The sequence below is a fragment of the Mobula hypostoma genome, chromosome 10, assembly GCF_963921235.1.
Source record: "Mobula hypostoma chromosome 10, sMobHyp1.1, whole genome shotgun sequence".
Taxonomy (NCBI): domain Eukaryota; kingdom Metazoa; phylum Chordata; class Chondrichthyes; order Myliobatiformes; family Myliobatidae; genus Mobula; species Mobula hypostoma.
The window spans coordinates 132033070-132048964 of NC_086106.1; the positions used below are offsets into that span (position 1 = coordinate 132033070).

Genomic DNA, 15895 nt, shown 5'->3' on the forward strand with positions numbered 1-15895 from the left:
ACCTGACTAATCAAGGATCTATCAACCTCTGCCTTAAATATACATAAAGACTTGGCCTCTACAAATTCCACAGATTCACCGCTCTCTGGTTAAAGTAATTCCTCTTTGTGTCGGTTCTAAAAGGATGCCCCTCTATTCTGAGGCTGTGTCCTCTGGTCTTAGACACTCTCACCTTACGAAACATCCTCTCCACATCAACGCTATCAAGGCCTTTCACCATTCGATAGGTTTCAATGAGTTTACCCCACAGTATCATGAATTCCAGTGAATACAGACCAAGAGACATCAAATGCTCTTCATATGACAAGCCATTCAAACCTGGAATTATTTTTGTGAATCTCCTTTGAACCCTCTCCAGTTTCAATGCATCCTTCCTACGGGGCCCAAAACAGCTCACAATTTCACAGTGAAGTTTCATGGTAAACATTCTACAAAGGATGGCCAAAGCTGAAATGCTCTCCCACAAATAGTCAATTGTTCAGTTTAAATATTGTTCACTAGGGCTTTTCTCTTTAGATTGGAGGATGACAGGTGACTTGATAGAGGATAATAAGAGGCTCAGATCAAGTGGATAGCCAGAGACATTTTCCCCTCAGGGTATAAATGGCTAATATGAGACGACATCATTTTAAGCTAATTATAGGAAAATATAGAGTGAATGTCAGAGTTAAGTTTTATATACACAGAGAGTGGTGGGTGCATGGAACATGCTGCCAGAGGTGGTGGTAGAGGGAAATATATTAGGGACATTTAAGAAACTCTTAGGTAGGCACAGTTGATAAAAAAAAACTATTTATTTATGTTTGTATTTAATTTATCTAGCAATACAATGCTGAGAAGGCCCTTACAGGGGCCACGCCACCAAGTAACCCCCGACAAACCCGATTAACTGTAACCTAATCACTGGACAATTTACAATAACCAATTAACCTACTTGGCAAGTCTTTGGACTGTGAGAGGAAACTAGAGCACTCGAGGAAAACCTACACGTTCCATGGGAAGGACATACAGACTCCTTATAGATGGCGCTGGAATTGAACTCCAGAACGGGGTAAGCTGTAATAGTGTCATACTAACCACTACATTACTGAGGCACCTAAGAATGGAGGGCTAAGTAGGAGGGAAGGATTAATCCGAGCTTAGAGTAGGTTAGAAGGTCAGCACAACATTGTTGACTGTATTGTGCTGCAACGTTCTACATTCAATCTGAAACTGATGGATTTTGCTCTGCATGCGAGGTATTAAGGGATACAGGGAAAAGAGAATATGGAGGGAGGTGATAGAGTTGCCTCAGTCTTGTTACATGGTCCAACTGCTGTTCCTACAAAGCCCTGCACAAACACTGAAATACTTCTATTATATCAAGAGTGGAGGACCTGAGTTACAGTGAAAGGTTGGACAGGTTCGGACTTTATTCCCTAGAGAGAAGAATGAGGGAGATTTGATAGAGGTATACAAAATTATGAAGGGTATAGATAGGGTAAATACATGCAGGTTTTTCCACTGAGGTTTGGGATAGACTACAACTAAAGGTCATAGGTTTAGGGTGAAAGGTGAAATATATAAGGGAACATGAGGGGGAACTTCTTCACTCAGAGGGTAGTGAGTCTGCAACTCAATTTCAATATTTAAGAGAAATTTGTTTAGTACATGGATGGAAGGAGAATGGAGAGTTGTGGTTCTGGTGCAGGTCAATGGGACTAGGCAAATAAACATCAAATTTCCAAGTAAATTTATAATCAAAGTACATGTTTATGCAAAAGTATTTGGCATATACATCTCTAAGATACCTAAGACTTTTGCACAATACTGCAGTAATTTTATGTATTGCACTGCACTACTGCCAAAAACCCCCACAAATTTCATGACACATGTGAGTAATGTTAAAACTGATTCTTATGTGGGTCTCTATTGCGGACTGAGAGTGGGAAGGGGGCAGGGAGAGAGGAGATCATGGCTGAGAAAAGGGGAAGGGAGAGGAGAGTGAGTGGAAACCAGAGAGACATTCTGTAATTATCAATAAACCAGTTGTTAGAAATCAAATGACCTTACCTGGTTTGTCAGGACATCAAAAGTCTTAGGCACAAATACAGTACTGTGCAAAGGAATTAGGTGCATGCACATAGTTGAGGTGCCTAAGACTTTTATACAGTACTGTATTTGTCAACATGGAGTGGAGAGTGAGCTTCTAGGATATTGGGAATGGTGAGGGTGGAGCACCGCAAGAGGGGTGTGGGACAGGTGGCAGAGAAGGAGTGCCAATGGGAGGGCGTGGTGCAGGTGTAAACACACCCAGCCCTGAGACACCAGGCAACAGCACATGTCACCAGGCATATGTCAAATATACAACCCAGAGCTACATTTTCTTTCAAGCCTTTGCAGTAAATACAAGTAGTAACAGAATCAATGAAAGACTGCACCCAAAAGGATGGGCAAGCAACCAAAATGAAAAAAAAGCAAACTGCGCAAATACAAAAAGAAAGATAATAAATAATAATAATAATAATAAAAATAAACAAGCAATAAATATAGAAAACATGAGATGAAGAGTCCTTGAAACTGAGTCCACAGATTGTGGGAACAGTTCAGTGTTGGGGTGAGTGAAGTTACCCCGTCTGGTTCAAGAGCCTGATGGTTGAGGGCTGTTCTTGAACATGGCGGTGTAAGCCATGAGGTTCCTCTACCTCCTTCCTGACAGCAGCAACGAGAAGAAAGCATGACATGGATGGTGGGGGTCACGGATGATGGACGATGCTTCCCTGTGACAGCACTCCATGGAGATGTGCTCAAAGGTGGGGATGGACTGGGCCTATTTTTTGTTGGATTTTCCATTCCATGCACTGGTATTTCCATACCAGGCTGTGATGCAGCCAATCAATACACTCTCCACCATGCAACTACAAAAGTTTGTCAAAGTTTTAAATGACATGCAGAATCTTCGCAGACTTCTAAGGAAGTAGAGGCATTGCCATGCTTTCTTCGTAATGGCACTTATGTGCTGGGCCCAGGTCAGATCCTCTGAAATGATAACACCAAGGAATTTGAAGCCGCTGACCCTCTCCACCCCTGATCTCCCAATGAGGTCTGGCTCATGGTTTCTTCTTCCTGAAGTCAATAATAATCTCCTTGTTCTTGCTGACATTGAGTGAGATGTTGTGGCACCACTCAGACAGATTTTCAATCTCCCTCCGATACACCGATTCACCACCACTTTTGATCAGCCAATGACAGTGGTGTTGTCAGCAAACTTAAATATGGCATTGGAGCAGATGGGCCAAAGGGCTTGTTTCTATACTGTAGTTCTCTATAACTCTATATCGTTATCTTGTGATTGTGACAGCCTATATACAAAAGCTCTTGAATGACAAGTGTCAGGAATACCTGCTTTTAGTGATGTTCACTGAGAAAGCAGGCAGGACAAAAGATTCTGGCATCATGTTCTACTAGTCAAGGGTGCAGTAACTCAGCCAGAAAATTTAAAACACCCATGGCAAATGGTGACTCAATTTGAATAAATCTAATCTGTCAACTGGTTGCAGCTCATCAATGGAATCCAATTCTCACTACTGGACCTGCAGGGAAGGAAACGTTGTAGTTACCCAGTCTGACACAAGCATCAAAGCCAGCAAATTACTTGCAGAGAAAGAAAGGGTGAAGGATATAGCCTACACTGTCCGTGCCCCGTGAGCGACACAACAAAATTTTCAGACTGTGACACCAAAGTCTCATGAGCAGGGTGCTTTCATTGTTAGGTATCACTCCTTATTAAAGAATATTAACATAAATGTAGTGTGATCAATCCACTTAGAAATTTCCATGACATGTTTATAGTATCATTCTTGACCTTGAGTCATTCTAAAATGCTTTACAACCACCAAATTACTTTTGGAAATGAAGTTATTGTAATGTAGTCACTTTCCCCATGAGCAAAGATATAGAAGTAACTAAACAACATTTTAATGATATTATATTAGTTGGAACGTCAAAGACCAATCTTCCTCCAACTATTCTTCCTTTTAATCGTCCCATGGGATCCTTTATCTACACCTAAGAGTTTAATTACTTCCATAAGGTCGTCAGTCCCTCTGTACTGCAAAAGAAGAGTCAGACAAGATTAATGCTGGTGTCTCTGGGCATAAGACCAGAATCTGAGGAGCAGAATTAGGCCATCCTGCTCATTGAGTCTGCTCCACCACTTCACCATGGCTGATTTATTATCCTTCTCAACCCTGTTCTCCTGCTTTCTCCCCGTAACATTTGATGCCCCAACTAAACAAGAACCTATCAACCTCCATTTTAAATATACCCTATGACCTGGCCCCCACAGCCACCTGTGGCAATGAATTCCACAGATTCACCATCCTCCGCTAAAGAAATCCCTTCTCATCTCTGTTCTAAAGAGATGTTCTAAACTCCCCCACTATAGGAATGGGCCAAAGTGCAAACTCCTGACTCAGAGATACAGCACTAACAAAAAGCAAAAATCAAATCTTTTGAGAAGGATAATAAATCAGCCTTGATGAAATAGTGGATTAGATTCGATGGGCTGAGTGGCTTGACTCTGCTCCAATGTCTTACGTCTTAGTATGATGATAATATAACTATCAACAACTGTGGGGGGGCAGGGAGGGACTGCGGTTAGTGCCACACTATTACAGCTCGGGGCATTCCAGAATTCAGAGTTCAATTCCAGCGCCACCTGTAAGGAGATTGTACATTTTCCCCATTTTCCCCATGAACTCTGTGGGCTTCCTTCGGGTGGTCCAGTTTCCTCACCTAGTCCAAAGACAGACCAGTTAGTAGGTTAACTGCGCATTGTAAATTGTCCTGTGATTAGACTAGGTGGGTCGCTGGGCAAGCGGCGCAGTGGGCCGGAAGGGCTCGTTCTGCACTGTATCTGAAAATAAATAATAAATAAATAAATGTACAACATCACAAACAGACCCAGCACACCATTACGGTGTGGCTTGCTCTGACATTTTCACATGAGCATTTATACTGAGTACAACATTTACATTACCGAAGCGTCTGCACCCAGGTTTTGAGAGTGAAGACAGGGGAAATTTCCTCATATTTCATTGAAGCTGTGGTATCAAATCGCACAATACCTTCAGAGGCATGCTAGACAGAAACAGAGATAGGGTTAATACTTCTATTTCTCTGTAAAAGCAAGCACAGTTGTTAACTGAATCTACTGGTGAAAAGTTACACATCCTACAGAATAACATTCAATACTCAAATCACACTTCTACTTACAATTACATTTATTATCTAAGAGTGCAAACTGTCCTTTACAGCTTCAATAAAGAAAATGCTTTTCTCTCAAAACGTGGACTTCAGTGCCAAAGGGTGAAAATGTTGTTCACCTCTCAATCTCCTCGTATCTGGAGACCAACCTGATCTAAGATTATATGTAGGATGAACAAAATAAGTGAAGGCACACATTCACACTGCTTTACTTCTTCTGAGTCCTTTCACAGACAACACAAGTATTCATTCATAGAATATAGAACATTAAAGCACAATACACGCTCTTCAGCTCACAATGTTGTGCTGACAACCAATGCAATGCCTCCTAGATTAGAAAGTTTAGCTTATGAGAGGTTGATCGAGCATAAGCCTACATAGGCCTCCCTTTTTCTTCCATTCATATGCCTATCCAAGTGTCTCCTGAATGTTCTTAATATATTTGCCCCTACCACTACCCCTCTCTTATAATTGTGCCATTACCCTTAGTACATGCTCTTTCCAGCACCCCTTGCAATCTCAACCCTACATCTTGGCTACTACTTGGAGGCCTATATATGATTCCCAAGATGATTTTTTTTTACCCTTGCAGTTTCTTAACTCAACCCACAAAGATTCAACATTCTCTGACCTTATGTCACCTCTTCTAAAGATGTACTTCCATCTCCTAATAACAGAGCCACACCACTGTCTAGGTCTTCCTGCCTGTCCTAAGAAATACAAAGTATATCCTTTGATGTTAAGCTCCCAACTATGGCCGTCTTTCAACCACGACTCAGTGATGCCCACAACTTCATACTGACCAATCTCTAATTGCGCCACGAGCTTGCTACACGCATTTAAATACAGCATCTGCAGTCCTACATTCTTCGCCCTTTTGAATTTTGCCTCTGAGGTGTAACTTAACTCTGCTCTGTGTGCATTTACATCCAATCATTGGCTTGTCCTTCCTTACATTCAATGTTACACCTATCATCTACTTGTAAACCTGCTTGCTCATCCTTATCTCTATCATACTGGCTCCCATCTTAGTTTAAACCACTCCCAACAGCTCTAGTAAATCTACCTGATAGAATATTGGTCCCCTTCTGATTCAAGTACAACCCATCCCTTTTGTAGAGCTCACCTGCCCCAGAAGAGGTCCCAATAAACCAGAAATTTAAATCCCTGCCTCCTGCTCCAACTCTTTAGCCACGCATTCATCAGCCACCTCATTCTATTCCTATCCACACTGTCACGTGGCATAGGCAGCAAACCCGAAATTACTACCCTTGAGGTCCAGCTTCTCAATTGTGTTCAGGAACGTTTCCTGACACAATATGTAGATAAGCCAACTGGAGGAGAGGCTGTACTTGATCTGGTATTGGGAAATGAACCCGGTCAGGTGTTAGATCTCTCAGTGGAAGAGCATTTTGGAGGTAGTGACCATAACTCTATCTCTTTCACCATAGTGCTGGAGAAGGATAGGAGCAGACAATTTGGGAAAATATTTAATTAGGGTAGGGTGAAATATGATGCTATTAGGCAGGAACTTGGGAGCATAAATTGGGAGCAGACATTCTCAGGGAAATGCATGGCAGAAATATGACAAATGTTCAGGGAACATCTGCATGCAGTTCTGCATAGGTATGTTCCATTGAGGCAGGGAAAGGATGGTAGAGTTAAAGAACCATGGTGTACAAGAGATGTAGAAAATCTAGTTAAGAAGAAAAGGAAAGCTTACGAAAGGTTCAAGAAACTAGGTATTGTTAGAGCTCTAGAAAATTACAAGGTTGCTAGGAAGGAGCTTAAGAATGGAATTAGGAGAGCCAGAAGGGGGCATGAGAAAGCTTTGGTGAGCAGGATTAAGGAAGACCCCAAAGCATTCTACAAGAGTGTGAAGAACAAGAGAATGAGCCGTGTAAGAAGAGGACCTATAGGTGCGATAGTGGAAACGTGTGCATGGAGTTGGAGGAGGTAGTGGAGGTACTCAATGAATACTTTGCTTCAGTATTCACCAGGGAAAAAGACCATGGCAATTGTGGGGATGACTTACAGCAGACTGAAACATTTCGGCACATAGACATGAAAGCAGATGTGCCGGAGACTTAGAAAAGCAGTAAGTTAGATAAGTCACTGGGGCCAGATAAGATATACCCCAGGCTACTGTGGGAAGCAAAGGTGGAGATTGCTGGGCCTCTTGCGATGATCTTTGCGTCAACAATAGGGACGGGAGAGATACTGAAAGATTGGAGGGTTGCAAATGTTGTTTCCTTGTTCGAGAAAGGGAGTAGAGATAACCCAGGAAATTATAGACCAGTGAGTCTGACTTCAGTGGTAGGCAAATTGTTGGAGAAGATCCTGAGAGACAGGACTTATGAGCATTTGGAGAGACATAATCTGATTAGGGATAGTCAGCATGGCTTTGTCAAGGGCAGGTTGTGCCTTATGAGCCTGATTGAATTCTTTGAGGATGTAACAAAACACATTGATGAAGGTAGAGCAGTGGGTGTAGTATATATTGATTTCAGTAAGGCATTTGATAAGGTTCCCCGTGCAAGGCTCCTTCAGAAAGTAAGGAGGCATGGGATCCAAGGAGACCTTGCTTTGTGGATCCAGAATTGGCTTGCCCAAAGAAGGCAAAGGGTGGTTGTAGCTGGTTTGTATTCTGCATGGAGGATGGTGACCAGTGGTGTTCTACAGGGATCTGTTCTGGGACTTCTCCTCTTTGTGATTGTTATAACTGACCTGGATGAGGAAGTAGAAGGGTGGGTTAGTAAGTTTGCTGATGACACAAAAGTTGAGGGTGTTGTGGATAGTCTGGAGTGTTGTTGGCAGGACATCCATAGGATGCAGAACTTGGCTGAGAAGTGGCAGATGGACTTCAATTCAGATAAGTGTGAAGTGGTTCATTTCAGTAGGTCCAATTTGAAGACAGAATATAATATTAATGGTAAGACTCTTGGCAATGTGGAGGATCAGCGAGATCTTGGGTTCCGTGCCCATAGGACACTCAAAGCTGCTGTGCAAGAAGGCGTATGTGTGTTTGCATTCATCAACCGTGGGACTGAGTTCAAGAGCCATGAGGTAATGTTACAGTTTATAAGACCTTGGGCAGACCCCACTTGGAGTACTGTGTTCAGTTCTGGTCACCTCACTACAGGAAGGCTGTGGATAGTATAGAGAGAGTGCAGAGAAGATTTACAAGGATGTTGCCTGGATTGGAGGGCGTACCTTATGAGAATAGGTTGAGTGTACTTGGCCTTTTCTCCTTGGAGCGACGGAGAATGAGAGGTTACCTGATAGAGGCGTATGAGATGATGAGGGGCACTGATCAGGGCAGAAATGGCTAACACAAGGGGGGACAGCGTTGTCAGAGGTAAGTTTTTCACACAGAGAGTGGTGGGTGCGTGGATTGTACTGCCAGTGGCGGCAGTGGAAGCGGATACGATAGGATCTCTTAAGAGCCTCTTACATAGGTGCATGGAGCTTAGAAAAATAGACGGCTATGCGCTAGGGAAATTCTAGGCAGTTTCTAGAGTAGGGTACATGGAGGCATAACATTGTGGGCCGAAGGGCCTGTAATGTGCTGTAAATTTCTATGGTGTATGTTCTACGTTCATCACAGACCCTGGCACCTGGGAGGCAAACTACCATCCATGTTTTTTTTTTGCATACACAGAAGTGCCTGTCTGTCCCCTTAACCATAGAGTCCCCCAGTACCGCTGTCATCCTTTTCAGTTCTCTACATTTGTGACCCACAGGATCATGCTCAGTGCCAGAGGCACGGCCACTGTTGCTGCCCAAGACAGGTCCCCCCACCCCCACCAATAGTACTCAAAATGGAGTACTCATTGTTGAGGGGGATGGCCACAGGGATGCACTCCACTATCTGATCTTTTTCATTCCCTCTCCTGACAGTCAATCATTTATCTGTCTCCTGTAATCTTGGGTGACTACCTCCCTGCAGTCCTGTCTATCACCTCTTTACTTTCCCTAACATGCCGAAGGTCATCGAGCAGCAGTTCCAGTTCCTTAACACGGTCTCTAAGAAGCAGCATCTCAATGTAGCTGATGCAGATGTGGCCATCCGGGAGGCTGGTAGTCTCCCGGAAACCCCACATTTGACACCCGGAACAGAATACAACACTGGCCATGTAGACATACAATACCCACTATTCTCTCAAGAGTTAAATAAGTAAAAAAAAAATTAGAAATAGGGAATGAACTTAACTACTTACTTTACCTCCACTTGTTCTCGCTGAAGCCTTGCTGAGTCAAAGACTTACAGCTCTGACTCAAACCACTCCTACAACTGCTCCCACACCTGTTTTATGGAGACGGCGTTTTTAAAGCTCTTCACTGGACATGCGTGAGAACTCTCTACTGCGTTGGCACCATACTCCGATAACCGATGTTTTGATGACAAACTACCAGCTTCATCAGGGATCTAGCTCGATGGTATTTATATCCCCATAGTCTGTCCCTATCAGATTTCCGCTCTCCCACCTTGTTTACAATCAAATTGCAGTTCTTACTTAGAGTGAGACCTACGTCTTTGTTAAAATCCTTTTCCTGTAGTTTTATTTTAAAGGTTTCCTTTACCAAATAGCCCCAAAAGGCACTGGTGTGACACAGTTTTCTTGGACCATCGAAGTCAATCCTATAGCCATTGAGAATGCAATGTTCTGCTACCGCTGATCTCTCCAGGTAACCCAAACAGATACACCTCAAGTGCTCCTTGATGCGGTAGCAGAACATTGCATTCAATCGACTTTGACAGCACAAAACTACTGTGCCATATCAATGGCTTTTGGGACTGCCCAGTAAAGGAAGCCATTGAAATAAAACTTGAGGGAAAGAATTTTAACAAAGACGCATCCTCGAGCCATAAACAGTGGTACAAAAATGAGTAATTCCCAAAGCTTATTATCTGAACAGACTGCTAAGAAAATGTCGTATATTTGAAATATTGAACGCTACAAGGCATGCATTTAACATGAGAGGTAGTACATTCAAAGGAGATGTGAGGGGTAACATTTTTACACAGAGAGTGGTGGGTATCTGGAATATGCTGCCTGGGGTGATGGGAGAGGCAGATACATTAGACTTTTAAGAGGTGTTTAGATAGGCACATAAATGTGAGGGAAGTGGAAGGATATGGATATAAAGATTAGTTTAGTTAGCCACTTGTTTGCTAATTTAACTGTAAAAGACAGGGAAGAGGGACAGGATCGCTGGAAAACGATGCTGCAGAGGTAGTAATAGGAGACAACAAAATGGCAGATGAACTGAATAAGTATTTTGCATCAATTTCACTGTAGAAGACAGTAGCAGTATGGTGGAAGTTCCAGATGTTAGGGGTCATGAAGTGAGTGAAGTTACCATAACTAAAGAAAAGGTCTTGGGAAGCTGAAAGGTCTGAAGGTAGATACGTCACCTGGACCAGATGACGTACACCCCATGGTTCTGAAAGAGGTGGCTGAAGAGATCATGGAGACATTAATAATGATCTTTCAAGAATCACAAGATTCTGGAAAATTGCAAATGTCACTCCACTCTTCAAGAAGGGAGAGAGGCAGAAAAAACGAAATTATAGGCCCGTTCGTCTGACCTCAGTGGTTGGGAAGATGTTGGAGTCAATTATTAAGATTGAGGTCTCAGGCACATGATAAAATAGGCTGTAGTCAGCATGGTCTCCTCAGGGGAAAATCTTGCTTGACAAATCTGTTGGAATTCTTTGAAGAAATAACAAGCAGGATAAACAAAGGAGAATTGGTTGTTGCTTTGTATTTGGATTTTCAGAAGGCCTTTAACAAGGTGCCACACATGAGGCTGCTGAACATGCTATGGATCCAGGGTATTACAGGAAAGATTCTAGCATGGATAAAGCAGTGGCTGATTGCAGGAGAGCAAAGAGCAGGAATAAAGGGAGCTTTTTCTGGTTGGCTGCGGTAACTAGTGGTGTTCCACAGGGGACTGCATTACGGCTGATTCTTTTTACATTATATGTCAATAACTTGGATGATGGTGTAATGCTCCGTAAGGTTTTACTGTTAATGTAATAGTTTCTCTGTAGCAGCAGTGTTTGAGTTATGACTAGAGATAACAGGGGCTTTTGAATGTGTGCCATCCAATGAGAGGCATATTGTTTCTTTCTTGTGTGTCTGAGAGAAGGGATTTGCGGGCTTTGGCTCAGTGGAAGATGTTAGAGAGAAGATACCAGAATGGAGAGGTTGTAGACTGCAGGACTGAGTGGACGTGGAATGGGGTTGGGAGTCAACGATGCCTGGAGGAAATCAATGGAGAACGAATGGACAGGAAAATCATGAGCTCCAACTGTGCATTACACTGTTCCATTAAAATGGGCCCTTTTCTTTTTGTTTTCTATACTAACCCTCTAGTTAAATTAAGAATTATAAAGCTCAATCATTTAATTGCATATGGTGCACTGTTTGTTATTTTGTGGTACTGATTTGTAACAGGGGAAAACATCACAAGATTGGCGGGCCGGAGAGTGCCTTTCCCTAGACTAACGCAGCCCACCGAACCTGGGGGTTACAATGGAATTGATGGCTTTGTTGCAAAGTTTGCAGACAATATGAAGATAGATGGAGGGGCAGGTAGTTTGGAGGAAGTAGAGAAGCCACAGAGGGATAGACAGATTGGGAGAAAGGGCAAAGAAGTGGCAGGTGGAATACAGTGTTGGAAAGTGTATGGTCATGCATTTGGTAAAAGAAATGAAAGGGTTGACTATTTTCTAAATGGAGAGAAAAGAGAAGATAGAAAAAAACTGAGGCACAAATAAACTTGGGAGTTCTTATGCATACATGTTGAAACTTTATAAAGCACTGGTGTGGCCTTAACTAGTTTTGGGTCCCTTGTCTTAGAAAGGATGTGCAGAAACTGGAGAGGGTTCAAAGGCGGTTCACAGAAATGATTCCAGGATTGAATGGCTTGTCATATGAAGAGAATTTGATGGGTCTGGGCCTGTATTCACTGGAATTCAGAAGACTGAGGGGTGACCTGATTGAAACCTATCATATAGTGAAAGGCCTTGAGAGAGTGGATGTGGAAAAGATGTTTCCTATGGTGGGAGAGGCTAAGACCAGAGGACACAGTCGCAGAATAGAGGGGCATCCTTTTAGAACGGAGATGAGAAGGAGCTTCTTTAGTCAGAGCTTGGTAAATCTGGGGAATTGTTTGCCACGGGTAGCTGTGAAGGCCTAGTCACTGGGCATATTTAAAACAGAGGTTGTTAGGTTCTTGATTGGTCAGAGCATGAAGTGGTACAGGGAGAAGGCAGCAGATTCGGGCTGAGAGGAAAATTGGATCAGCCATGATGAAATGACTGAGGAGCCTCGATGGGCCAAATAGCCAAATGCTGCTCCTATATCTTATGGTCTTAATTGGTTCAGCACAATCTTGTGGGCTGAAGGGGCTGTTCCTGTGTTGTACTATTATATATTCTAATATTAAAAAAGCAGAGAAGTCAATACTTACAATGTGCACTACATCAGTGCTGCATTTCAGCCCATGGAATGAAATGGTGTAGTCAATGGCAGTATGGCCCAGGCTCGACCACCAGTGAGCAATGCAAACCTCAATGGTCCCTCCTTCCTACAAAAAGTGAATAGGTTATTTTCATTCACTTCCTCAGAGTTATTTATTACTTATTGTTTTGTATTTGCACAGTTAGATTAGATTATGAGAACACTCAGTCCTCTTTTATTGTCATTTAGAAATGCATACATGCATTAAGAAATCATACAATGTTTCTCCGGAGTGATATCACAGAAAACAGGACAAACCAAGGACTAACACTGACAAAACCACATAATTATAACATATAGTTACAGCAGTGCAAAACAATACCATAATTTGATGAAGAACAGATCATAGGCACAGTAAAAAAAAGTCTCAAAGTCCCCGAGTCGATCGACTCCCGAGTCCCCGATAGCGGCAGCAAAAGGGAGAAACTCCCTGCCATAAACCTCCAGGCACCGTCAACTTGCCGATACCTTGGAAGCACCTGACCACAGCCGACACTAAGTCCATCCGTCTGAAAACTCCGAGCTTCCGACCAGCCTCCCGAGCACCATCCTCGGACGAGCGCCTTCGACCTCTCCCCGGCCGCTGAAACACGCAAAGCCGAGGATTTCGAGGCCTTCAGCTCCGGAGATTCCAGTTACCACACAGTAGCAGCGGCAACGAAGCGGGCATTTCAGAAGTTTTCCAGATATACCTCCGTACTCTCACGTCCGTCTCCATCAAATCAGAATTGTGCATGGTCCCCTACTTGACAGATAACAGATATCATCACCGAAGTGGCCGTATGCGCTGCCATCGCGCCGCCATCTTCTCCTCCTGCCGGGAGGTTTGTCTTCTTATGCACATTCGTTGTTTGTCAGTCTTTGTGTGTAGTTTTTAATTGACTCTATTGTAATTGAATGGGGTGCCACGGTAGCCTTGCAGTTATGGTGATGCTATTACAGCTCAGGGTGTCAGATTTTGGAGTTCAGTTCTGGTGACATCTGTAAGCAAGTTTTACGTTCCTTTCTGGGCACATGGGTTTTTTTCAGGTGCTCCAGTTTCCTCCCTCAGTCCGAAGACGTACAGGTTAGTAGTCTAATTTCTCATTGTAAAGTGTCCTGTGATCAGACTACTGTTTAATTGGTGGGACAATTGATGGTGCAGCTCAAAGGCCCGGAAAGGCCTGTTCTGTGCTGTATCGCAAAATGAAATAAATAAATATTTCTTTCTTATACTGTGAATGGCCACAAAAATATGACTCTCAAAGTAGTACATGATGATGCTGTAATAAAAATTCTCATGCAAATAAAATGAACTGTACAAATACAAAAACAAAATAACAATAATGGCCGGCTGGTGGCGTAGTGGCATCAGCGCCAGACTTCAGAGCAAAGGCTCCCAACTTCAGGTCCAGCCGGCTCCCTTGCACGCTTTCTATCCGTGCTGGGTTCAGCGTCGAGCTAGCAACTCAGCCTCGTAAAAATAAGAAAGCCTGCTAAAAAAAAACACCGTCATGACGGCGTCCCGATGACTCCACTCGGAGTTAAGAGCTTTCTTCTTCTTCTTCTTCATAACAATACTAATTAATAAGCAATAAATATATATAAAACTTATACAGACTTGAAAGTGAGTCCACAAGTTATGGAACCAGTTTAGTGTTGGGGTGAGTGAAGTTATCCCCATTGGTTCAAGAGCCTGATAGTTGATTGGCAATAACTGTTCTTGCGCCTGGTGGTTTGGGTCTTGAGGCTCCTGCACCTTATTCTTGATGGCAGCAGTGAGAAAAGAGCATGTCCTGGTTACTGGGGGTCTCTGATGACAGATGCTGCTTTCCTGTGGCAATGTTCTTTGTAGATGTCTTGAGCTGCTTATTGCCTATTTAACTCCTTCTATGTTCTCTGGACTAAAACCCTATCGCTGCCCACCAAATCACCTCTGGTGATTTCCTATGGAGAGGTACCATTTCACCGCATCCCATCTCTGCTCTCCTGACACCCAACTATTTGTCTGCTCCCCCTCACTGAACAACTCATTTCCTCCGGCTTTTTCTCCATCCAAAAGTCTACATTCTCTGTGGCATCACATCCACTTTTGTTCAGACATTCAGTTCCTCAAATTCCTTGCCACTCAGCACAACAACCTGTTTACCCCACCAGCTCCTTGAATTGCTGCTCAGGCTTCATCCACCATTCCTCCACTCTGTCTGGCTGAACTTGCTCTCAGAGTCAATACTTTCTTACACACAGCATTTCTTCCCTTTGCTCCCAGAGGTACATGAGACTTACCTGGGGTGATTGATAAGTTCGTGGCCTAAGGGAGACCGAATCAATTTTAGAAAAGCTAGCACATTTATTTTTCCTACATTTACACACTTAGTCCGGTGGTCGTTGAGCATACAGATCCCTTCTTTGTAGAATTTGACGTCTTGGACCTCCAAAAGGTGGTCCGTAGCAAGGGTGATTGATAAGTTCGTGGCCTAAGGTAGAAGGAGATGAGTTATTAACTTCATACTTTCTGCATTTTCACGCAGAGTTGAACTGCACGTGCATGTAACGAGAACGTCTTGGAACTCCAGGTGGTCCACAGCAAGGGTGATTGATAAGTTTGTGGTCTACGGTAGAAAGAAATGAGTTATACAGCTCTTGTTACATGCACGTGCAGTTCAACTCTGCGTGAAAATGCAGAAAGTTTGAAGTTAATAACTGATCTCCTTCTACCTTAGGCCACAAACTTATCAATCACCCCTGCTGTGGACCACTTCTACAAAGATGCTCCATGACCGCTGGACTAAGTGTGTACACGTAGGAGGGGACTATGTTGAAAAATAAATGTGCTAGGTTTTCTAAAATTGACTCCTCCTGCCTTAGGCCACAAACTTATCAATCACCCCCCGTACATTCCACACCATCAGATTTAGGAAGATTATTGTCCTGAACCAGCGTGGATAATTTCAATCACCACCACTCTAGACTGAACCTGCAGCTTGCAGATTCACTTTCAAGGACTCTTTACAACTCGTGCTCTCAGTCTCATTTTTATTTGCAGTTCGTCTTCTTTTGCATGTTAGTTGTTTGTCAGTCTTTGTTTGTTCATGTATAGTTTTTCAAAAATTCTACCGAATTTCTTTTTTTCCTTA

At 43.1% G+C, this 15895-nt stretch overlaps 1 protein-coding gene across 1 annotated transcript in view; it reads right to left on the reverse strand.

Annotated features, from left to right (window-relative positions):
• The window catches only part of LOC134353176 (tripeptidyl-peptidase 2-like), a 201819-nt gene that overhangs the window by 81268 nt on the left and 104656 nt on the right, over positions 1-15895 (reverse strand). The window contains exons 18-19 of the mRNA XM_063061169.1: positions 12730-12846; positions 5021-5121 (exon numbers count right to left, since the gene is read on the reverse strand). Coding sequence (XP_062917239.1) covers positions 5021-5121; positions 12730-12846 — 218 coding nt within the window. The remainder of the gene's footprint in view (positions 1-5020; positions 5122-12729; positions 12847-15895) is intronic.